The 23,850-nt window shown below is 41.0% G+C and overlaps 1 protein-coding gene across 3 annotated transcripts in view; it reads left to right on the forward strand.

The window, feature by feature from the left end:
• Positions 1-777: 777 nt before the first annotated feature.
• LOC108110657 (hemicentin-1) overlaps positions 778-23,850 on the forward strand; it is an 80,613-nt gene continuing 57,540 nt past the window's right edge. Inside the window, exons 1-2 of one of the 3 annotated variants that reach the window (XM_017219770.2) lie at positions 778-916; positions 1,877-2,281. In XM_017219770.2, coding sequence (XP_017075259.1) covers positions 2,188-2,281 — 94 coding nt within the window. In that variant the 5' untranslated portion in view covers positions 778-916; positions 1,877-2,187. Of the gene's footprint in view, positions 917-968; positions 2,282-23,850 lie in introns of those variants that run through there. The other 2 variants (XM_017219771.2, XM_017219769.2) reach the window with 2 other exon arrangements.

Raw genomic sequence — 23,850 nt, forward strand, 5'->3', positions numbered from 1 at the left:
TACTCATTTTAAGGAAAGAAAGAAGCTTTCTCTTAAATTTGCTCCTCTCTTAATGTGCTGTTAAAATGGTACAATTCAGACTTTTGGCAGAATGTTAAATTCAAATAAAACGGTTGTTTCAAATGTGGTTTGCGCAAAGTCGTAGGGTTACCAAAATAGTAGTTTAAATTTGTTTCAATTAATAAATCAGGTAAAATAGGATACTATTTACAAAAAAGTAAATGAGAGCTCAATCTATCCCAAGTTGATTCGCTTATTTTCAACTTTAAAATCAAGAGGACATTCAGCAATACAAAAAATTATTATACTTTTAACATAATAATATATTTGTGTTATAGATAAAATGTTGTTATGCTCATGAAGATGTTTCAGTTGGTGTCAAGTAAATAACCATGTCTTTATGTCTAAGAGTGATTTTAAGAGAGTATTGAAAGTAAAAGAGTAAATTCCCATCCAACTTGAAATCCGTTCGAACTGCCGCTGTTAGCCGCTCTCCACGTCCAGCATGTTCGATTTAAACTTCGACTTCAAGCCGCTTGGTTCGATACTGATAACATCATGTCATACAGAAATGTTAAGGTACAGCCGCCATAGCGGGATTGCTCTGTTAGTCAAACGTTACCACTTAACAGGTGACGTTCGATTGTTTGATTCGAACCGTTTGACGGTGTTTGATTCGAGCCCTGCCCGAACTCAACTCCGACGCAACCGTCGAGCCTGTCGAACCTATAAGTATAGGTAAATTTTCGAGTCTTCTTTTCACCATTTTCGCATCGAACGCCTTCGTGGATGAAAGTGGGAGCGCGTCGCTGAGTTACCGCCGCGTTTTAGCCGATTTTCCGAATTTCGCGTGTGCGCGAGCAACAACAACAAGCTGAGGATTGGCCCAAAACAAATACAAAATACTAAGTTTAAGGTATAAAATTACACTAATTTTAAAGTGCAAAGTGAGTGATTTTTAGTATCGAAAACTGGCAAAGGAACAGAGTAATCGAAAACAAAAACCAACAAAAGTTAATAAATATATTAAAAATATCTGTATAACAAAAGTTATTTGAAACAAACAACAGTTAAAACTCAAAGAAGAAATAGAAGAGAAGCTAAGATAAATAAGAAAAAACGCAGCATCTGCGTCATCGCTCCCTCTCTCTCCGCATCACTCTTCTCCATCCTCGATCTCTGGCGATCGGTCTGTCCCCCTCGCTCTCGCACACCTTTACTGATTTACCTGGAAAACAGGTTTGCCTTCCAATCTCTGAGAGTGTGTGTGTTTGTGTGTTTCAACGTGTCTTTGTGCGAGTTTCTTGGAAACCTTTTAAGTGATTTTCTTACCTGCTCAAAAGTACAACAAGCAAAGCAATAAAACATGTTGCAACTCTAAAACAACAACAACAACATCTACGAAATAGTGTGAAGCACAAATGCAATTATAACTGTGAAAAAAGGAGAGGTTAGAAAGGTGAAGCGCAGATAACGATAAAAGTGACCAAAGGGAGTTGCCGAGAAATTAAACTTGAAATCATCGAAAAACGTTTAATAAATGCAAATTGTAAAAGTAATAAGTATTAAAACATAAGGAATATAAAGAAATGCCTAAAACCTAACCTAACCAAGAGAAGGAGAAACCCAAAGAGAAACCCACAAAAATGTTTCTTTAAGACGAAATTCATAAATGTCCCATAAAAGAACCCTGTAAAAACTCAAAAAGTGCATTACAAAAACCCTAAAAAGCAGTGTTATTGTTGACTACCAACATGTTGTTAATAACAAATACCTAAAGAAAAACACAAAAGCAAAGAAAGAACCACAAAAAAACGATAAAAGAAAATCTTAAAATCAAAGTTTAATCAGCATCATCATTCTTAACCCTTTTCAGTTGTTCTTCCTCGTTTTCGGATACCCATTACAAGTTCCATGTGCAATAAATAATAAACAACAAATAATATTAACTGAATAGTAAACAAAAACATTTTCCAACGCAATGGAGCGTTGCAACAACAACAACTGCAACTGCAGCAGCTAGAAGAAGCTGAAAGAACCGCTATCATTGCAAGAAGAAGAAGAGCTGCGGTAATAGCAAAACCTATTTTCGGAAAGGAAAATCGGAAGTAGCTATTCCACCCCCATCCAAAGATAAGGAAAATCAAACAAAACATAAAACAGATAAAATAATAAAGGAGTGACGATATGAGGCGAACGACAGCCACGGAAGAGATGGCAACAGTCGATAGGAGGAGTGCGAGGAGAGCAGCGCTAAATATTTGGAACTTTCTTCTTATCGGTGAGTTTAAGTTTGCTTTTTATGATTATTCCCTTGATTGCTGATAAGAAGGGCAGATTATGCGGATTAAAGGAGGTCTTAGGTATTCCATGTACTCTATCAGGGCTCCGCTGCATAAGGAAATACAAACTAAACACAAAGTATTCGAGTTTTTCTTATCATTCAATTTGAAATGTTTTTTCTTGGGAACTTTAAAGCTTTGATAAGGGGACCCCTGAGATCATCTCGGGTTAAGGACAAGCTCATCAAATTCCAGGTATTTCCCTGTAAGTGATTAAGATAAATGTATTTATTAGCTCATTTTATGCAAGTAAAAAGTTAATTCAACCTTTTTTGCCCTGACTTGCCACCGGATAATCTAGTCCCTCCCTTGATTTTCGTTTGTTTTTGGCACTCGCATATCACAAATCAATTAAAACTTTGGGTTCCTCCTTAGACATCCCCTGGTTATGACAGCTTCCCTTTTCCGCAATTTTCCCTAGCATATTCCCTCGATTTTCCATGTCGCTTTTGCTGTTGTCACCATGCGACGTCACTTTAGTTTTTTGTTGATCTTTGTTGCTGCAGCTTGACGTCAGCATAAAGTTTTTTATCTGCTCCTCAAGCCTTCCCAATTTTCCACCCGATTTCCACAGTCCCTCCTTTGTCTCACCCGCCCACTTAGGATCCTGTCAATTGGTAGCATTCACTGCTAGCAAGAGCCCTCGATATTGAATCTGAACTGGGAGTACAGTCAGTACTCAGTAGGGGTAACTTAAAGCATTAAGGGACCACTATACAGCTTTGGATATTCTATTATTCCTAGATCTCTTATCAGGAATACTCACTGTACCATGAAAAGTGGCACAAATAGAGGTGGAAAAGTGGGGACATAAGAAACTTTAGTTTGGCACGCCTCGCCAAAGTTTTCCCCCCTCTCACATGTAATAGTTTGCTTACAAAATGCTTTTTAATACTTAACGGACCCCTGGAAAAGCATCCGAGGGCGGGGGCTAAATTTAAATGTGAATTATATCCACTCGATCGGGCAAATCGGTCAAGTTAACTCGAAAGGGGGGGCGACTCCTTTATTAATTTGTCAGCCATTAGGTGGGCAGAGAGTTCTTGCCCCTCAGAAGATATGGTGCACCATTAACTTTATGGTGCTGCCACATTTTCTTTTGTGTTTGTGTTTCGGGCGCGTAATCATTTAATAAATAAAACGTGTTGATTCGACATCTTAATTGGGCCTTTGACACGTGTTCTTGGCGCTTCGGGAAGAACTACTCGTAAAAGCCGACTTTCAGCTTAACTGTCAACGCCTCCGACTCAGAGAGCAGCGAGAATCAGAAATCAATGAACTCTCCACGGAGGTTTTTTGGCCCCAAGCTTCTGGGGAATTGCTCGACTCGGGGGCATTATTAGATTTGATGACAGTGGCCGGGGGAAAAACTTCAGGGGTTGAGGGATCGAACATTAAAAACACATTAAAAGATTAGCAAAGAGCAGCAGGAGTACCCAAGACCTTTTCTGGCTTAGGCTAAATAGTTAGAAGTTAATGCCTAATAAAAAGAAATTATAATTTTAATTATTTCTGGGGGCGAACCTTTGATCTTTAATATTCTTAAGTAGACTATTTTTTATACCAACTAAATGTGACTTAAAGACATGTAAAAACTACTTAAAGGACAGAAAACTCTCCATTTTCCCAACCGCATTTCCATAGATTATTTTTAGCCATTTTTATTTGTTCTTCGCCGTCGCGTCCCCTTAATTTTCAGGACATTTTCCCTGTTGATCCTTGAAGTGCCTTCCGATTCGGCTGAGTTTTCCTCGGAAAATCCTGCGTGTGTGCAATGAAATGCTTAAGACGAAGCGCAGGATATTGCTTGAGAAGTGCTCGATAGGTTGTTTGCAACAATTTGTGTGCGTTTTCTTGAGTTTTTATGTTTGTTTCCCCGCCCTTGGTTTGGTTTTTATTTTCGTCTGTCTACCTGCTAACTGTCTCCCTTTTTCTTCTTTCTTTTTTCCTTTTTCCATGCCGTTTTCCTTTGAGTCTTTCCACATTCATTTCATTTCCTGGCTTTTCCAAGTGCCTGGGCTCCTGAAACCTCTCTTTTTTCCCTTCGCCCTCCGTTTACCCGCTTCCCTGTTGGTGTTTTTAGCGCGTGAATTATGATTGTGGCTTAGTTTTCTCACTTTTCCGGAGTTGTTATTGTCCCTGTTTTTCCCCGCCATATCCTTTCCGCACACACTCGCTTTTCCGCCTTTTCCGCTACCAAAAATATCTGCAACTGCTGCAACTTTGAAATTAAAATAAATTAAACAAATATTTTGTTTGTTTCAAACATTTTTTACGTGCAAAATCCAGCGACGTGTGCGGAAATTTGTTGCCCCAAAAAATAGCGAGTGGGAAGGGTGATGGGAGGGGGGATGGAGCAAGAGACAGGTGGAGCAGCAGAGTAGAAGGGGAGGTTGGCAACAGATGCAGTGGAAATGAGAAGCGCTTTTCCTGCAGAGCAAAATTTATATTTTTGCAATTTGCATTTGCAAAATCAAAGTTGGATTGCACGGAAAAGTGGAAAAGAGACGGCCGGAGGCCATGGCTTCAAAGGGGATTTTCTATACAATAAATTGGCTTAGTTGGCTGGAATTCCAGTGTCTGTTGTGGAAATATTGATAAGCAAAGGTTGGAGTTAAATAAACAAAGGAAAATGACACTCTTAGCTGGGAAATGGTTCTAGCTTTGCTGTAAGAGATGTTTATGAAAACAGGAAATGAGTGAATGAAGTAACTTAAATTAGTTGAATAAATTAAATATTTAAGAGTGGCCAGAGTTAGTTTATGCTCCCCTGAAACTCTGACTAACCCCTTAGCTCCGACTAAAGCTGTTTGCCACTCTACAAAATCCCTCAAAGTTTGGTTTTGCCAGAGTGAAAAACTAAAAAAACTAAAAAACGGAAAACACAAACGCATTTTTGTTTTGATGCTTTGGCATATGGAATTTATAACTCGCAAGCGGAGAATTTATATCTCTCGGTTCGCATATCTGTAGTCATGTTTATGCACTCTGTATCTGTGGCTGTTTTTTATTTTCCGAGGTGGGCGGTGGATTTAAGCTGGCAGCTGTTTAAACAAGTTCCGACGTAGAGGGCCGAAATGCAGGCAGCATTGGCCAACATTTATATGATGTTTCTCGCCCAGAGAGAGAGCACAATAAAACAGTAAATAAAAATAATAAAAATTCAATAACATTTGCTGACTGATGACGAAGTTAGCGCGACTTTTTGCTTAACCCCCGAACGACCTCGTCATAGGTTTTGGTTACACAAAAATTTTCACCAGCATTTGCAGAAAATAAATATTTTTCTAAAGTTTTATGGGACTCTTTTTTGCTGGCCGCTTTCATCGTTATGGCAATGATTTTTATGCACTTTTTTTTAGCATATCAAGCCAATTTATTTCTTCATTTCAACGTATGCAATTTGTGAAATATTAATTTCTGTAAATATTTTCATGAAGCGTTGATAGAAGATCGCATTTGAATACCAATTAATGCTGATTAATCTCCGGGCCATTCGTAATTGTGTTTCGCATTCCATCTGCTGCTGGCTAGAAGCTACTGACTCACAGCCTTTGAATATAAATTGATTTCCATATTATTTTTTACCTTCTCTTTTTTTTTTTTTGTCGTGTTTTTGCATTCCCAATCAAGTTGCCGGACAAACGGCAGGGGGTCGCGCTTGACGTGATGGCATTTCTTGACCAACTCCCCGGCGATTGTCACGCCTGGAAACCTCTCACTTGAGGGGCTCCTCACCTTTCCCACCTTTGCTAATTGCGTTGGCTACTGGAATTGGTAGTGGAAGTGGGGCTGGAAGGGGAGCGTATCTTCAAGATATTTCGGATCATTAGCATGGATTGTGTGCTGTGTGGTGGGTACTCGATGACGCCAATAGTTTTTGCTGGATTTCTCTGTGAGTTTCTGGATTAAATGAGAGTTTAATGCTCCTCCATAATCCGCCAGCCATGAATTTATCTACCTCTGAATTTATATTTCCTTTGATTCGAATTAAATCGGAATTTTAAAATGCATTTCCAGTGATTGTCCGTTTTAAGCTCCTTATGCCTGCTAAGCACTTGCATTTCCGAAATAGAATTGATGGAATTATTAATAAATAAGATTTCGGCCTGAGGGATTAGATTAAATTAGTTTGTGGGTACCTAAAGGGTATTTGTGAGGACTAAAATACTTTATTTTCATTCTGCTTTTCGATAAAGAGTATTTTACCATTCTCTGTGGATTCTTTTGTGTTTTTTATCTGCTTTCGGCTTACTTATTCCTGCGCTTTCAGCACTCTTTTTCCACTCTTTTTGCCCACGCTGTTTTTATTTATTTATATAATTCTTTCTTTAACTGCTTCGACTTTTCTTTGGCTTCTGTTTGCCGATTTCTGCTTTCGGTTCTCCTTTCAGTTGGCTTCTTTATTGGGGATTGCTTTTGCTCTCCGCTCTTTGCTTTTTGCTGTTTCGCTTCCAAATGAGCCAAAGAGGAGAAATCGGTAGGGGGCAAGCGAAGGGGCAGCCTGCTCTAATTTGTATGCGTAGCATGTCAAAAATCGTTGTGGTCAATACTCTGATTGCTTTTGCGTGTATCTGTATCTATGTATATCTCGATATGGATATGGCTATGGCTATGGATCTGGATCTGAATCTGGCACTGGATCCGTATCTGTATCTGTTTGGGTATCGCTGTCGGAGTATCTCGGACAGAGTATCTTTTTTGGGCCACTCGCACGTTTCATGTTTCGCTGATAAATTTATGGCTGACTGTTTTTCGCCACTGTTTTTTCCCTGATTGGAGGAGTTAGCGGGTTAAGTGGTCTCGGGGCTTCAAGGGGTTAGCCAGAGAGTTGGGTTAGGGTCGAAGAAGGCTTAACTGGGATGAGCTCAGACCGAAAAGGGTTTATCTTTGCGGCTTCCATAAGTTGTAAAGTACTTGGGGAAATTAAAGGGACTATTTTGATAGACTTAAAGAAACAAATTGAAGGAATTTAATATAAGAAGTTATCATTATAATCAACCACTAACTGCGCAATCCGCCTGAATAAACAGATTAATTAGACCTCATCCGAATGTTTCAAATTCGCAGTCAAAGCCCGAGGGCGCAGCCTTAACCCTCTGCAACCCCCGGCCGGCTTAGACCCCATAATGATCGTTTAGCACTCGAATTTGTTCGAATCGCAGAATGGGACAGGGAAAAGAACAACAAAGGCGGTGGAAAATGTGTAAAGTTTTCCCAGTGGTTGGCTGGTTCGGCGGCTGCCTGGGGCCCAACTGTTTGCTTGGAAAATTGAAGACACCGAAATCAGTGCATCCCTTAACCCACTCCACCCCCCACGAACACAGAATGCAATCCCCTTTCGGTACAATCCAATCCAATCCTGTGCTTTTGTTACTTTTGCCGGGTTTCTCAAGCATATCAATTCGCTTTTTTAGGGTTGTGCATCTGTCTGAGGTGGTGCGTGAGGGGAGGGGGTGCTAGCGGGGGCTTAGGGGGTTAAGGGGAGAACGCCTGGCAAAGCAACATTGTAGAAATTACACAAAATGAACTGTGAAAACCTTTTTTTGTAAAACGCATTTCGTTTTCAACGCTTAAGCAGTCGCACAGGGGTTAAACCCCCCTCCCTCTCGCAGTTGACACGCCCATCACGACTGAGCAGAGGAATATAGAATTTTACGCTATGCAAAACATTTTTCTAATCAAACATTCCATTTCATTTGCTCAATCGCAGGGAAAGGAGGCTGGGTGGGACTCGTCCTAGGGGTGGCTGCCTTCGAAGGGTTTTTGTCTTTGGCCGCAGCTGAAGTTTTAATTTCGTCTCAAGTGTAAAAAACTCATTTGGAGTCCGGCTGGGGGAGGAACAGCCCTCGTAATGCTCACTTGGCCGACAGAAATTAAGACTCGGTGAAAAGTTCCAGCAAATAATAAATCCTTAAACTGGATATTAAAAAAGAAAAGCTGAAGATATAAACTTGCAACCCCCTTGGCAGCGACGAGGCAACCCCGAAAGTGTTTTTATTAATTTCACTTTGCACTCGGAACGTTTTTATTTTATGCATTGCACGAAATTGATTTCACTTCGGAATCAAACGGAAAACACAGAAAACGGCAAATAAAGATTGGGGAGCGGGTGGAAAAACCTGTGGGAAAAGTGTAAAAAATTGCATTTGCTTATTTCCATTTTTAATCATTCCGCCAATATTTTTTCTATCCATTGTTTGTGTCTGCATTTATTATATAACACTCTGCATTTTCCATCCCTTGGCTGGATTTATTTTTAAATTTTCGCATTTGCATTAAACTTTTTCTATGGCCTTTCGGTTTCGATGGGGGAAATGTGACAAATGGAAAAATTGTTCGTGTTTTTATTGAGTTTCATTGAAGCGCATGAAATGGCAATAAAAGTCTATGAATGGGATTGAAGCCCAGCTCGTTCTCACTTGATAATTTCTGAATTATCAGAGCAAATGGGAATACTCGGGCAGAGCAATGTGCCTTTAATTAAAAACTTTAAAGTTTCCTTAATCAACGGGGGCGGAGGGGGAGAGTTCAAGTTGAGGGGTTAAATTAATACGCAAGACGGGGAAGAACAAAAAGAAAAACTGAAAGGGGGCGGAGAAGAGGGAGTGGAGGAGATGCCCCAATAAATTAAAAATGAATTATGGATGCGTCGAATAATTGTTGTTAAGCCGGGTTTAAAGATCAAAATGATTAATGTAAATTATGAGCCGGATAAAGTTTCAATTTATGTTCATAAGGCCGACTTAGTTGGTCGTTAGACAGGCCTATAAATCAAACGGCATCTACCCTCTGTTTACCTATAATCATAATTTGAAATGAGCAAAAAAGTAAATAAAGATTGCAATTTAATGCCTTGCATTTCCCGACTTTAAAGTAGAGAGCACTTTTCACCCTCTGAAAACTCAAAGGGAAAGCTTTAAGCATTTATTTCCACTCGCTAATCACCTGCCAAAAGCGGAAAAGACGCTGACAAATGATGGCTCAACCCCTGAAATCCCCCCTTGGCCCGAGTGTTGGGTTCTTTAAAAAAATTAATACCACAAAAAGCAGAAATAAAATAAGAAAGAAAATAAAACGCCATGAATTCAATTGACAAGCCAAAGAACGACGAAGAAAAAATCAATTTCCAGCGAAAATGTATGCGAAACATTTTTTTCGGCGCCAATTTGACTTGGTCCCCCCCTCGCTGCCCTGCCCCCGCAGTTTCCCTTCTCCTTTGTCTGGCAATGAAAATGTGCTTGTAATAATAACTTTGGAGGGGAGTTGGGGGGAATTCGGGTTCGCTGCTGCGCCATAGAAAGCCAAATTCAAGGACAAACAAACAGAAAAGTGAAGTCAAACAGTTTCTTTTCTGGCTTCCAACTAAACCCCCGTTCTGGCTGATTTTCCCTGGCTTTTTGGGCTGGCAAACATTTTCCCCTTCAGGCCCGAAAGCAGGCATAACTCTGCTTAGAACTTCTAGCCTGTATTTCCAGCCTTCTTTTTTCCGTTTAAGTAATTTTCATTACACTTACCTCAAGGCAGGCAAAGTGCACTGGAAATAAAGTCTCCTTTGAATAGAAATCTTAATCTAAGGATTCTAATGCCTAGTTGGCCGTGTTTTTCCGAGTGCAGGCCCCCCGAAAAGCCTGGCAAATGTTCTAGTAGGCTGAATAAATTTGGCAATGGCTTGGCAAAGGGAAATTCAGCTCCAGCAAAGGCAGCAATAAATTTTAAAGACGCCTCCAGGGCAATTTTAAAGCCTAATTTCCATTTCGAGGGGGCAAAAACGAAGGTAAACGCGGAGGTGTTCCGGGGCAGGTCTAATCTAAGTTGAAAAACTTTGCCATACCTTGGGCCGAAGTCTGGGAAATGGAGAGGAACTACTTTGCGTAATTATGTCAATTGCCATTAGGGAAATGTTTTTCAGGGGGAAAAAACCCTTGAACCCCTCCTATGGCAGTCATCGATATGTTGGCCCTCCCTGGCTTTCCCTTTCCTGTGTCTGGGTCTTATGCTTTGATTTCCCTCTACTCGAGGAATATGTCTTTGTCTGCTTTTCCAAATGGAAAGCTGTTAGTGGGTGGTTGATGGCGGTGCCTGCTAACCAGCATAATCCTTAACACTTCAAGGACGAACCGCTGTTGCGTGCCCAAAGACATTCCGGCCAAAATACGCTTAAATAGTGCCACAAAATCAATCAAGAGTCAGTTTACGAAGCCAATAGGGGTTAACGTCGCCGGCGGTGGTGGGTTAAAAGGCGGAGGAGAGCATGATTAACAAACAGCCACCAAAACGATTGCCATTAATTTTGCACATAATTGAAAATTGATTACACACGCGTAAAAAATATCAAAAAGACGCCGCCCGCACTAAATTAAAAATGAAATTTACCTTCGAGCATTACACTTCTTTTTTGCGGCAAAAGCTTGTTAAATATAAATTAATTTCAATTAATTTGTCATTGGTGAAGGCAGTCCTGGCTTCCTTTGAAGGGTATATTAGCAGAGGGCTAACTGGGCTATTTCGGAAAGGTGTTCTTGGTATTGGCAGAGGTGGTATAAGAATTCTTTACGAAGTATTTAAGATACAAGCTAGGTATTTTTTATTCGTTAGATATAGTGAATATTTTTATAGGGTATTAATTGTCTCATATGCCCCTTCGACCATAGCTCCTGGCAAATTTCATAAATGAAATGCATTTTAATTAATTTTGCACAATTTGATGCGTTTGTCAGAGTCGGCGAGTGTCCTTCAGCCTGCCTGTCCCGCCGCCTTGTGTGTTTGTCAATGTTTACATAAATATTTAATAGACCAGATAAATTTCAATGAATTGACTTTGCAACAGACACTTTAGCCTTTTTAATGCCAGACATAAGCAAATTAATTTATTTATTTGCCAAGATAAAAGCATCGTTGTTTGCCGGATTATTATTTATAAATTAAACATGTTACAGCCATATATTATTCCCCCTTTATTTGCTCATAATGCCTGTTTATTTTGCTGTTTAATTAGAACTACAAATGCGTGGAAGGCGCGTTCAGTTTTCAGTTTTCCCAGCACACTGAATAATTCAATTAGGCCAGCGGAAAATGGCCCAAAGAAAATATTTGGAAATAATTCATACAAATTCCTTTCCCAATCTTCGTTTTTTCTGCCGAATTTAAACTGGGAAAAGCCAGAAATTATGTGCATTTTTTATGCCCAAAATAATTGCCAAAAGCTTTAAGGATTTGCCTGAATATTTAACGGGCGTTCGATGTTTTTTCTTCCAATTAAAAAAGTGCCAGCAGCGTTAAAAATAAGCAACGAAATTAAACCCAAAGTCGGGATAATTATGCTTTAAAAAAGAGTATGAAGTTAGAGTTTAAAATTCCTAACAATTTAGTTACCTTCTGGCCAATTCGCAAGATCTCAACCACAGAGAGCTGTCCGCAGCTTAGTGGTTTTATTATTGGTTAATTTTTGCCTTTTTTTAGTATTTCACATAAAAAATATTGCACTAGAACGCTAATTAATTCATAGTTGGCTTTTTATGCCCCGGCGACAGGAGGGAAATAAAAAGCCACGCGAAAGAACTTCAAACTTCGCAGGCAGCGAACTAATAAGTAAACAAACTGCAATATTTGATATTCCCGACTATTGTTTATTAGCGGAATGTATAAATATTTAAAAGGCTCCAAGCTCCAACCAGCAGCGCTAACGTGCCCCACCTTCCAACTACATGTGCCCCACTTCTTGCCTCTTCTGCCTGCCGCCTTTCCTTGTTTGTTACTAATTTTGAACCCGAACTCTGCGAGAGAAAGCAAACAATAAACAAAGGCATAAAATTGTCGGTGTAAATGGGGTTTATTACGGCATGAGGGGCGGGGGGAACCTGTAGGGAAATGCAGCTGTCCAAGCAGAAAAGCGGGAAAGGTGTGAAAATTAAGGGCAGCACCTGGAGAAAATGCGGATACCCATTATCTATCTGATTTTTGGTATCACTTTGGATTGGATTCTAATCAGTAAATATGGGAAATACACCTTTACAGGGTATATACTAGAATATCAGAATGAGGAAAATGGGAAACTCTTTTGTTAAATGGCAAACCAATTTCTTACCAACTCGTTGCCCCACTTCATAAGCCGCGTACAGTCTTAACAGTATTCAGCTTTGGCAACAGTCACTGTAATCTTCAAAGGTAATGAACACTGTACGTGACTTGCGCTTGATTTATAACTGTAAAAAGAATGTCACCAGCGGGGAAATAAATAAAGCAGCGAACACACGAGAAGTGTTGTAAGAAGTGGCTCAGAGAGTCAGAGAATCAGTGGGAAAACGGTAGTTGTTGCTGGTTTTGCTTAGTCAGTTTATGTTTATCACCGAAGAAGAACGAGAGAGCTGAAGACACGAAATGGAAGACTGAAGACTCTCTTCCCCCGCCCAGTGACACTTAAAAACTCATTAGCCAGCGAAAAAAACAAGCGGAAGATTGGGAAAACAGCAAAGAACTACAAAGAGGAAGCGGAATCCGGTTGAATTGTCAACTTGTTGCGCCAGCCACGCCCACACAGACACATCCAATCATAACGCCTAAAAACCCCAAGAACAACAAAAGAAGAGAACTAGAAAAAAGGCTGGGAAAAAGAAAACTAACAAAAAGTGGCAGAAGCCTGCCAGCAGCTGCCTAAAACAGTTGGTCAACAGTTTAGTAGGCCTCCTCTCGGCCATTAGATTTGATACACTTTTTGGGCTTTGATAGAAGGTATTTAACTAATTTAATATCTTTTCTTAAAAATATCTTACATAACTCTTAGAGATTGTACAAATAACTAGTAAGTTTTCTCCTTGAAAAGTACCCCAAAGTACAGGGTATCCTAGTATTCGCCTAATCATTTTCCTTGGCTTTTTGTGGCAGCTTTGCCGTTTGAGTGCCACCAATGCTAAATCCACTTGTCAAATGCAGGCGAGCAAGCAGCAAGGGGAAACTCTGGGTGGAGGGGTGTATGTGCTGTGGAAATTCTGGGGGCTGTAGATGGAAAAGTGGACAGAGAAGGAAAGCAGGGAGGCGCCGCTGACATCTCCGCCTTAAGAGTGTCAAAACAAAACTATTTATTTCCCTCACGCGCTGCGACAAAGACAAAGAGAGTGCCCCCTCCCCTCCCCCGCCACTTTCTCCCCCGCTTGCATTTCTTTTTAAATTGCGGCGACATTGAAATTAAATTGTCTGTTTGCAGTCTCAAAAAATGAGGGGAGAGTCGAGCTGGAGCTCCGCTGTGCCGCTGTGTGGCAATGAAGAATTATTCGTGGAGTCGGCAAGATGCCATCTAAATTGCCAGCTCTGCTGTTTCTGTGCTGGTTTTTGGCTAAAAAATAGACCATTTGGAGTAAAAAATAGATTTGAGTTCTCCTTTTTGGAATACTCCATCAAATGCTGCACTCGTTGTTTGCTTTATTCAGCAGCTGAATTATTTATTTGGCCAAAAGCCGGGAAAGCATTCATAAAAAGTAGCCACCCACAAGGAGATTAAATCTAAATTGGTTTCATTTTGGCTATTTGCCAATCATCGAATGTTTTTCATCAGCAAAAGAGACTTTTTTATAGGATCAAATCATTTAAGAGTTGTTTAATTTTAATTTATTATTCATAATTTGAAACTTCATACGAGTCCTTAGATTTCCATTCGGGTTTCCATTTGCCAAAGAAGGTTTTCTTGAAATGGAAAAAGTGGGATCTCCCAGCAGCAGCAACTTGCAACTTGTGTTGCTGCCGCTTACTTTAAGTGGCTTTTCTGCTGTTGTGGCAAAATAACTGGAAAAGCATCAGCCACATGAGGTTGGGTGTGGGGGAGGGAGGTGATATTAGCAGGGGGATTCACATGCCAGGGAGCGAGGGAGGGAGCGAGGGAGAAGGCAGGATGAGAAACAGCAAAATTGACAAGCGCAACATTGAAATTGCTACAATGACAAACTGCAATGTGGCACAGGCGTCGGTGCGAGGAGGAGGGGCGATGCGGGACTTGAAAGAGAGGGAAGATGCACTGCCACTTGACAGAGACGAATGGTGAAAGAGAGGGGTGTAGTAAGAGCGAGGGAGAGGCAAGAAGTGCTGCACGTGCGTCTCTGCCACACAGACATTTAAATATAAACCGAAGATTGCCGCAGATGCTACTGCTGCACTGCGAGAAAATTCTATTTACTAAGATATGATATGGATATAGATTTCTGGGAAATTCCTGAGGATTTCCCTTCTCATGGATAATGAAATCCATGAACTTGATCTTGGAAAGTATCTTAATCCTTTTCTCTCAGTGCTTTGAGAGGGGGTATTGAAAAATCTACACCCAGTTGATGAGATGGTGGCGGCGGAAAGGGCGGGTGATCTGAGTAGGTGGCAGGGCATGTTTAATTAATGCAAAGTAAATAAGAAAAACGAAGGAGACGCCAGAGGAAGCCAACCAAATTGATTGAGGAATGTACCACAGGCAGGGAGGCTGGTTGGGGGGAAATGCACTAACCCCCCTCCCACCACAGCCATGCCGCCTTCCTGTTGCATTGTTTTCCTGGCTATTTATAAAGTTCAGCTTCCTCTGCCGCCCGTAGATCGGGCAAAAATGGCTGGTAAATTGGTTTTTGGTGTTTTATGGTCGAAAATTCCGGGCAGAACGACAGTTCCGTAATTGGTGTGGGTTTCCATCTCGAGATTGCGAGTAAGCCAAAGCAATGTCTGGTCTAAACGTGTGTGGCTGTAATTTATGCAGAAACATCGATTACTGCCCGGCAGATAATTGCGCTGACATCATGATGATATTATTAATTCAGTCTTGACATTCTGATTGGACTTTATCAGCCTTTATAAATCTGAAATTCAATGATAGAATAACTTGATATTATGTAGAATATATATTTATTAAAGGTCAAAGCAATATGTGAGGGATCAGGACCTTTAGGAGCTGCTAAAATGTGTTTAATTTATGTGGCAACTTTTTACTTCCCCTTCGGGCTCAATTACCAAACTGTCAGATTCAGTTTTGATTTTTTAAAAGCGATTTCTCATCTGTCACTTTCATCGTTTATATAAATATAAACTAATTAACGATTAAATAATCCAATTTCCCACCAACATTGACTAATTATTTGCCTTTTCTATCTCATTTTAGGTAAGTCCAGTGAATAAAAAGCGCGACAAGGCCTTGTGAAAGGTTTTTTATGGTGGGCTCTGTAAGTTTTCCATTTCATTTTGTTTAATTAACAATGCTTTTCCAAGATCTATGAACTATGTTCGCAGAGATAGAAAGTGCCAAGTAAATAGCTGAATAGGAGTACAGAAATAACTAAGCTGAAAATATTTCTCTATTAGGAAAGCGAAAAAGTAAAAGTTGTCGCCCCATCTCTGCCCCTTCTCTAAGTAGCTTTCAGCAGCTGCTCCAAATGTGATTGTAATTGGCAGAAAAATAAAGAAAAACATGAATAAATCCTAATCAAGTGTGGCCGAAAGAGGAAAAGCAGAAAAGGGGAGTAAATCGGATTGTGGCGTAGCAAAAAGTAAGTTTCTTTCGCTCTCCGGCTTTTTAAATGCAGGCGACAGACATCAATCTCCTCGTCTTCGTCACATGCTTAGAGCTCATTTCATTCATGACAAATAACCGCCAGAGAACCCTCTATTCCCTCCTCTTCTCCCTTCGAAACAAGCCATCTTCCAGTTCAAATTTCGAAATTCGAAACGCTGCCAAAGCAGCGGAGATAGTCAGAGTTTGCTATCGGTTTCATCTCAGCACAGTGGCCACCATTGATGTGAGGCTGCAGCCCCTCTTGGCCCCCCTTTTAACCCCCAGCACTGCTCTCGAATCAATGATGCGCAATAATTAGCGCAGCTATCGCTCGTTCCTGGAAGTTTACACGATCTTTCCTCTGGTTTTCCCTCTTTCCCTCCTCCCCTTTTCCCCTTTGACGTCTTGCAAATCAAAAACAGATGCATCCAGTGCATTTTCCCCCATGCTGCTGCTGCTGCTGCTGCTGCATTCGGAAAATCAGCAATGATTTCCCTCCTTCCCACCGTTTGCAAAACATTTGCAAATTGCCAGAGCAGCGAAAATCCTTCTTCGCACTTAAAGTTTTCCGCTATTAGCTGATTATTCGGTGTTAAGATAAGGAATTGATTTGAAAGCCAGATTGAAGGGCAAGTAATCTTCAAGCACATAACATTTTTGGAATAAATATTTACTAATATAATATATTCCATTTACCAAGAAAAGTTCTTAGAAACCTAATTCAATTTTCCATTTAATTTCATCTCTCAGATTCAATGGGAGGCCTTGCCCCCAGAAACCGTTCCGTAAATCACGAAATGCATTGCACTCTGTTCATTTCCCCATCAGCTCCTTGTTTTCCCTGCTTTTCCCCTCGCAACTTGCACCAAATTCGCGCATAAACAATTGACCCGTGGTGAACCCCCTTTCCTTTTTCCAAACTTTTCTCCCACCCGCCCATGTGTTTCCCCTTTGGGCAACCAACTAACCGCAAATGTACAGGCAATAAAATGGCTCATCTGTCGGCCAGCGAGTTCCATGGTCGGAATTTCGCGATGTCCTTGCTGTGCCACGCCCCTCAGCCCCTTTGGCCACCCTTTCAGGCCCCCTCTTTGTCGCCTTTCGCTGCATGTTTGCCAAATGCCGAGCATCATCATAATAATTATGGCAAAAATCGTCGCTGTCAATGGACACATGTACATTTTGGGGAGGCGATGGACGGGGCAGTGGGTGGATGGGTGCTAAGGGGGCCAAAAGGATGCCACTTCAAAATGGCTGCCAGTTTTCGATGCTCTCGAAGCCAAGTGGGTGGTTTTTTGGAGGAGCCTCTGCTGATGAGCCACCCTTCCGACCACATACAAAACCACAATTTCATGCGAATTTTCACAAGGACCACGCCCACTCTGCTGAATTCGCCCACTTTGAAGCCCTTTCACTTTTATTTTTGGTACCCAATTTTTGCATTTTTCGGAATGCGTGTCGCGTAAAATTTTCTTTTGCCGTTGCATTTTTTCTGCGTGTTGTGTTTTTGGTGGCTGCCAATTTTCCAGCCGCGCCTCCGTTTTCCCACTTTTCCCAGCCAGCCAAACAAATGGTACATACAAAATTCGCTGGCCACCCGAAAATGTAGTGAAAAACAGCGAGGATGATGTTCCCTTAACATTCCCCCCTTTTTTTGGGGGTTTTCGGTTGGTCGCTTGTCATTTTTGCCACATAAACTCGATAATTTACACTTTTTTCGAAGTTGCCCCCAGCTTTTGGCGACGATTTTTTACCTTTCTGTTTTTATACATATTCCCTTGTTCTTGTCTATTTCTAACATGGGGGGAAGGGTTATCTTCTATACATTAAACTTATCTTCTAACATTCCTGATTAAATAAAAGAAAAATTGTTTCTTGATTAATTCTAAACCCTTTTACTGCAGTGCATGTGTCGAGAGATTTCACTTCACCTGCATTGTTGGCTCAAGATAAAAAAATGCTTTTAAAATGTTGTTTTCCCACACGCACTCAGAAAAAAAGGAGTGGCAAACCCTTGGAAAAGACTGAAAATAAAGAAGCCGGCCAAAAGTTGATAGAAATCTGCTGACTGTTTTTTGTTTCTGTTTCGCATGATGCTTCCTCTTATTGTGTACAAATGTCATTAGGTCTGTCCCGCTCTCTCTATCTGGTTGTCTACCTCTCTTTCTAGATAGATATCTCCTCTTCTGCCGCACAAACAATGCAACAATGCAGCAATGCTGAGCAGCATTTTCCTTCTAAGCTGCTAAAGTTTTTCCTACTCTTCTAATCTTGTGGCAAGTGCATTTGTGTGCCGCCTCCCTGACTCCCTCACTCCCCCACTACCCTTCTCTTTCGGCGTGTGAGTAACTGCCAGCAGATTGACACACAAACACAATTACAACGATCACGACACACAATTTTCAGATAAAAACCAAGGAAAACCCAAAAGAACATTGGTAAAAAAAAGCAGAGATACGACTTCGGGTTTCCAGTTAGCAAAATTGAATTCCGAGCCAAGTTCATCGAATTGCAGCCATAAAGAAGCGAATGCAATAACCACAGCTGGGAGATGCCATTAACTAAAGTGGAGAGTAAACTTGAATAGTCGGCAGCAGCTGCTTAAGTTTTGATTTATTTTATGATAAATATAATATTTTAAGTGTTTCAACGCTAAATCTTAAGATATTATTGTTCTTCGGCTTAGTTAGCTTGACATTGATACTAATGTGCTACCAAAAGTAGGGTTTCTCTTGGCTGTTGCCCCACGTAGCACGTACTTACAGAAGCTACTGAAAAATACTAGAAAAACAAACAAACAGCCATTTCTCTGAGCTTAGTCAGCCTCCTATTTTGACCAACTTCAGGTGGCCCACATAATAATAATAAAGTTTATAATTATAAAACCAAACGAGCCGACATTTCCGCTTTTAGTGACTCACACGAAATTGCGAAAACCCCAGAAAGAAACTTTCTGCTTAAACATTTGGCTTTAGAGTCGGGCTTAATGAGTCAGACTTCTATTTCGAAATTGGAGACTTTTTGTAGAGTATTTTGCACTTTTAATTCAGCCAACAAAAATCGGTTTAAAATGCCTGAAATTTAAATGGAGGTTCTTTAAGATGCTGGGGGTGCCGGAAAAACCGTGTCAAGTCGGAAAATTCGTTCTGGTGGGCGTTCGAAAAGGGGGCGTGACGGGTGACTGTCTGCCAGAGAAAGGAAAAAACTTTTCTCTCGCTTTTCACGTGCGCGTCATGCATAATAAGAGGAAAATGGGATGTTGAATGGCGGAGGAGTGTGGAAAATCAGGAAGAGGAAGCGTAGGGCTCTACACATATGCGTGGGAGCCAGAGAGAGGGGGGGGGAGTCACATGAGTGCATTCAAATAATAAAAAACACCTCAGGATAGCAGGTTAAAGAGATGGGAGATGGGGGAAATGGGTGGAAAACTGAGTGGGAAACTGGACGAAGGGGGGCTGTCAACTGAAAGGCGTGGAAATGGGGCGTGGCACTTAGCCGAAATTAACTAAAGTTGAGTTCGCCACTTTTGTTGCTGAAACACTGCAACTGATGACAGTTGAAAAGCGGCGAAAATCTACAAAAGCGCAGCTGGACACGGGGAAAATGCGAGGGATAACCCCTGTAAGCAAACTCCTCTGCCCGACTCATTTTCCACTATTTTTGCAGTACCCCCTACCCCCAGCTCACTGCTCCCTGCTGCCTCTCTTTGTCACCATTTTCATTTGCCAAAGTGAAAAATAATTAAAAAGGCGTTAAAAATGGCAACAAACTAAGCGGCGGGAAAAGGGGAAAATTCACTGGAAAAAACGGACCAAGGACCAAGATATCCCGAGAAAGGCGAGCGAATAGGAGGGAAACCCTTTTGGCCCTGTCGTTTTGCCGTTGACACTTTAAATCATTTTGGTGCTGGCCCCGGATATTTTAATTATTAAATGCAAAGCATCCGCAGGATTTTCCAGGATGCCACACGAGCGGAAAACGCAACAAAAACAGCTACAAAGTGAGGAAAGCGGACGCCACGCGTGGAAACTGCCGAGAAGAGCCTGCGGTGCCTCTATCTTTATCTAAAGGAAAGGCAAAATTAGAGCACAGACTGTTGCAAGAACGGGAAAAGTGCGGGAAGATGGTGGAAAACTACCCTGCTGCGAAATCACAGGTGCAGGCAGATTGTTTGCCAAGGACCAGGCAGGAAGTATTTAGAGCAGTCAGATGAGAAGCCAGAAGAAAGCGAAAATAAAGCGAGAAAGTCTAGGAAAAGAGTGGCTAGCTAACCGACTATGATGTACCCTGTATTTTAATATCTTCTCGTGCAAAATTTCTTCTAAGTTTTTAGGTTTCTTAGATTATTTGAAAAGTAAGAAAATAGTTAAAAGCTACCGATAGACAGTATACCCTCTAAGCTCCCTGTAATATATGTCTGTGGGTAAGAAGAAAAGTACCCTCTTAGCCGCAATTACCGAGCATGAAAAGCGGCCGGGCGCAGTGAAAGCGAGAAAATCTAAACGCAAATGGAGCGACAAGGATGGTGAGCCAAGGATAAGCAGCAAGATGAAGCCTCGGGCTTCAAAATGGAAGAAAAAGGTGGGAAAATGGAAGTGGGGAAAATCCCAGGTAGCCCAAGGATTTGTTGGGTGCCATAACAAAGTGTCTTTCTCTCACTCAAGAATCCTCCTTGGCTATTCCTAGTTGTTTTTTTCTCGGTTTTTTGTGGGAAAATGATGGACACGAGACAGCGGAGGACAAGCCACATCATTTTCTAATTTGTAACTAATTCCCGGGGCAAGTCGCTGCTTCAAAATAAATTCTCCCATAAATTAAGAATTATATTTCCATTTCTTCTGGGGACTTTAAGGCGCAATTAGCATTAGCCCAGCGCTGGGAACTCTGGGATCTCTTCTTGGCCTTTGTCTCTGTGACCCATCAAATGCCTATCAGCAGCAGGTCAGAATCGGAATTGCCTGCATTTACATAATTCTATAAAATTCCCATTAGAGCCAGTCGATGACCAAAAATATCTCGCAGAGCCCATAAAATGACTAATTAACTTTAAGCGTCTTTTGGCTTTTATTTCGCTGCCTCTTCGCTGCTTTTACGCTGCCTCGTTCGACTTCTTTTGTTAATGATGATTTCGGCTACACCTGCTCTTCGGTTTGCATTTCATATGTGTGTGTGAGCCGTAAATATCAAATTTTGAGACATTGGCTTATTATCTGGCGCTGGTTTCATAATCGCTCAAAACTCGTCCCCCAAAACAACACAAATGCCAAGTTTGTCTCTATAACAGAAACCCAAGTTTGTTTGGCCAAGACGAAGACTTCAATGCCCTAGACAATAAAAGCTTCAACACAAATATGACATAAGAAAAACATGATTTTAGTTGATTTTTATTTAAATTTAGTTCGTTGTGTTATGCTAATCTGATTATGAGTTTATTAAATTCCTGCAACTAGAATTTCACCACAGCTGAACATCTCTTCAGTGGCTTCCAAACCTCTTGCCAGTTTGGCAATTCCCCTCGTGTTGAAGTGCCATCGAAATTTATAAAATATCATCTTTAAATATATCCACATACACACCCCTGCTCCCCTTGCATATTTTGGCTGTCTTTTGGAGTGTGTAAGATGAAACGTCATAAAAAAGACAAAGCCAAAAAATGAACAAAAAATGAAGAAAAAGTGGGGAAATAATAACGCTGAGTGAGGCAATGGGTTGCCATGTGTTGTGACGGCTTTCGGACGTCTTCTCTGATGGCTTTTGATGGAGGAACTCGCATGTGATGTACGGAACAAGCCGAGAGACCGACCATATAAAACCACACACATGAGAAACAAATTAGAAACGGGCTATTAAAAGTGGAGTGGGAGGCGGGAGCCTGGGGCCAAGTTAGAGGAGATGATTATGATGGATTAATCGATGGATGAATTTTCGGGAGAATGCTGGGCTTAAAGATGGGCTGCACCAAGCGGAAAATTGCTAGCTTTTACTTGGTTTAAATTGAAGATTTTCTACTTTTAACTTTTTTGATAAATGAATTGGGAAATTAGAATGAACATCTACAGAGATTCCAAACTGAAATACTGAAACTTTCATCTCCCAAAAATGAACTTCCTCTAGAAAGCTTGCGTTTACCTTTCCAGTACTATTTTCATAGCTTCCTCATTATTTTTCCTAATTTCAGGCTTCCCAGTTTTTGATTAAATTTGATTGTTGTTGGCCTTTTGTGTTGGCCCGTTTCCTCTTCGTTTTTTCAACTTCTAATTTGATTTTCGAAAGGTTATCGTGCTCTCTGGGCCTTTTTAGTTTATTTTATTTCTTTTCTATTTGTTGTAGGTGTGGAGAGATGATGCTTCTTCTTCTTTGGCTTCTATGTCTCCCCGCTGCGGTTGTTGTTGTTGCTTTTGAACTATGCAAATGACTTTATCGCTCCTCTATTATTCTCCCCTCTCTTTTTTCCATTCTTTTCTCGGTTTCTCTTTGCCTCTTGGCTTTCTGTTCTATTCTCCAAGAGATTTATAGACGAGAAACAGACAAAAAAGACAACAAAGGTATACCAGCAGGTGCACTGCGAGAAAAGAGAATGACTTTGTATTTTCAAAATAGAAAATAAATTAGATTTTACATTTTGTAGGTGATATCAGGTGAAAATGTTTGGTACTTAGACTTAATCCCTACTTTGCGGTGACCTAACGGAGGTTTATTTTCCTCTGTGCACTACAAATATGGTCCATGACTTGACTTTTGTTGGCTCTTCCTCTTTTACCTACCTGTTTCCAGCTGCCTCGACTTCTCCACCTTCATCTTCCCCCGCCCTCCCCGACTCTCTTTTATTTATGTTTGCTCGCATCATCGTCTTCTTCTTCTCCAGCTGCTGCTTTTGTTGCTTCTTCCTCATCTGTTGGCATTTCGTTGACCTAAAAAACGTTCAAGCCAAGAAAAAAAAAGACGATGGACAAAAAAAATGTTAAAAAATGCCAGCGAAGGAGACAAACATAAATTGTTGTTGCTGCTGTTGTCGCCGGCGTTTATTAACATTCGTTGATGATGCAGCAAGGCAGCGAGGCAAGCAGCACGGCAGCAACATTGCAGCCCAGCAGCAACACCAACAACAAGGCAACAACATCTGAGGCAGTTGCATTTTCCGTTGCAGCTTTCTTACCTGTTTTTTTGCACATAAAAAGGCAACAGCAGCTGCTACCCTAAAAGATATTTAAACTGTGGTTCCCCCTCCCCTTCAACCGATCTCCTATATATCTTTCTCCTTGTCTCCGTTTCGGCCTTCAATCTCAGCTTTAAAGTGCCAATCTAAAGTGTAATTAAGTTTTTTTCTGCTGCTCCGGCAAAACATCTGCCTGTGGAATTTTTCGCTTGAGTTTAAAGTGGCACAAAAAGGGGTTCGGAAGGGGCAAGAAAGGGGTTCAGGAAGAAGGGGATACGGCATGGGATACGCCCTTCCAGGAACTCTTCATAATCATCGTCATCGCCAGCATCACTTTTTATATTTTAGCTGCTTGCCAAATATTTACCTCCTGCATTATTTTTGGGGCTTTTACGCCCTTTCTGAGTATCGGTATCCGACCAAAAAAGATGACGAAGGAAGTCCTTGTGAGTTAAAAAGATCTTTGAAATAGTATATATAAGATAATATATAATCTCAAAGATTTTCCTAAAAGGATAGATATGAGTAGTCAAGCATGGATATCGATATAATCCAACTAGTTTCTACATATGTATAGTTCCTATATAACCTTTACGAACTCTGTCCAATTTACCAGAATTAATTCAAGATATCGAAAAACCTGTTCAAACGATTTCCATCCCCTACCCCTGCCCCCCGCAGCTGCCTTAAAACCCGAAAAAGAAAACATCTGCCCCTCTTTGTAGTTCTTTACTGCCGCTTCTGTTTGGGATTCCTCATTTCGTTTTCGGCTCTCAAACATTTACCTAGGCCATCAGACATTTCCCTTCCACCTTCCGCAATCTCCCGTATTCCTC

Source organism: Drosophila eugracilis, unplaced genomic scaffold, assembly GCF_018153835.1.
Source record: "Drosophila eugracilis isolate 14026-0451.02 unplaced genomic scaffold, ASM1815383v1 contig_2152, whole genome shotgun sequence".
NCBI lineage: Eukaryota > Metazoa > Arthropoda > Insecta > Diptera > Drosophilidae > Drosophila > Drosophila eugracilis.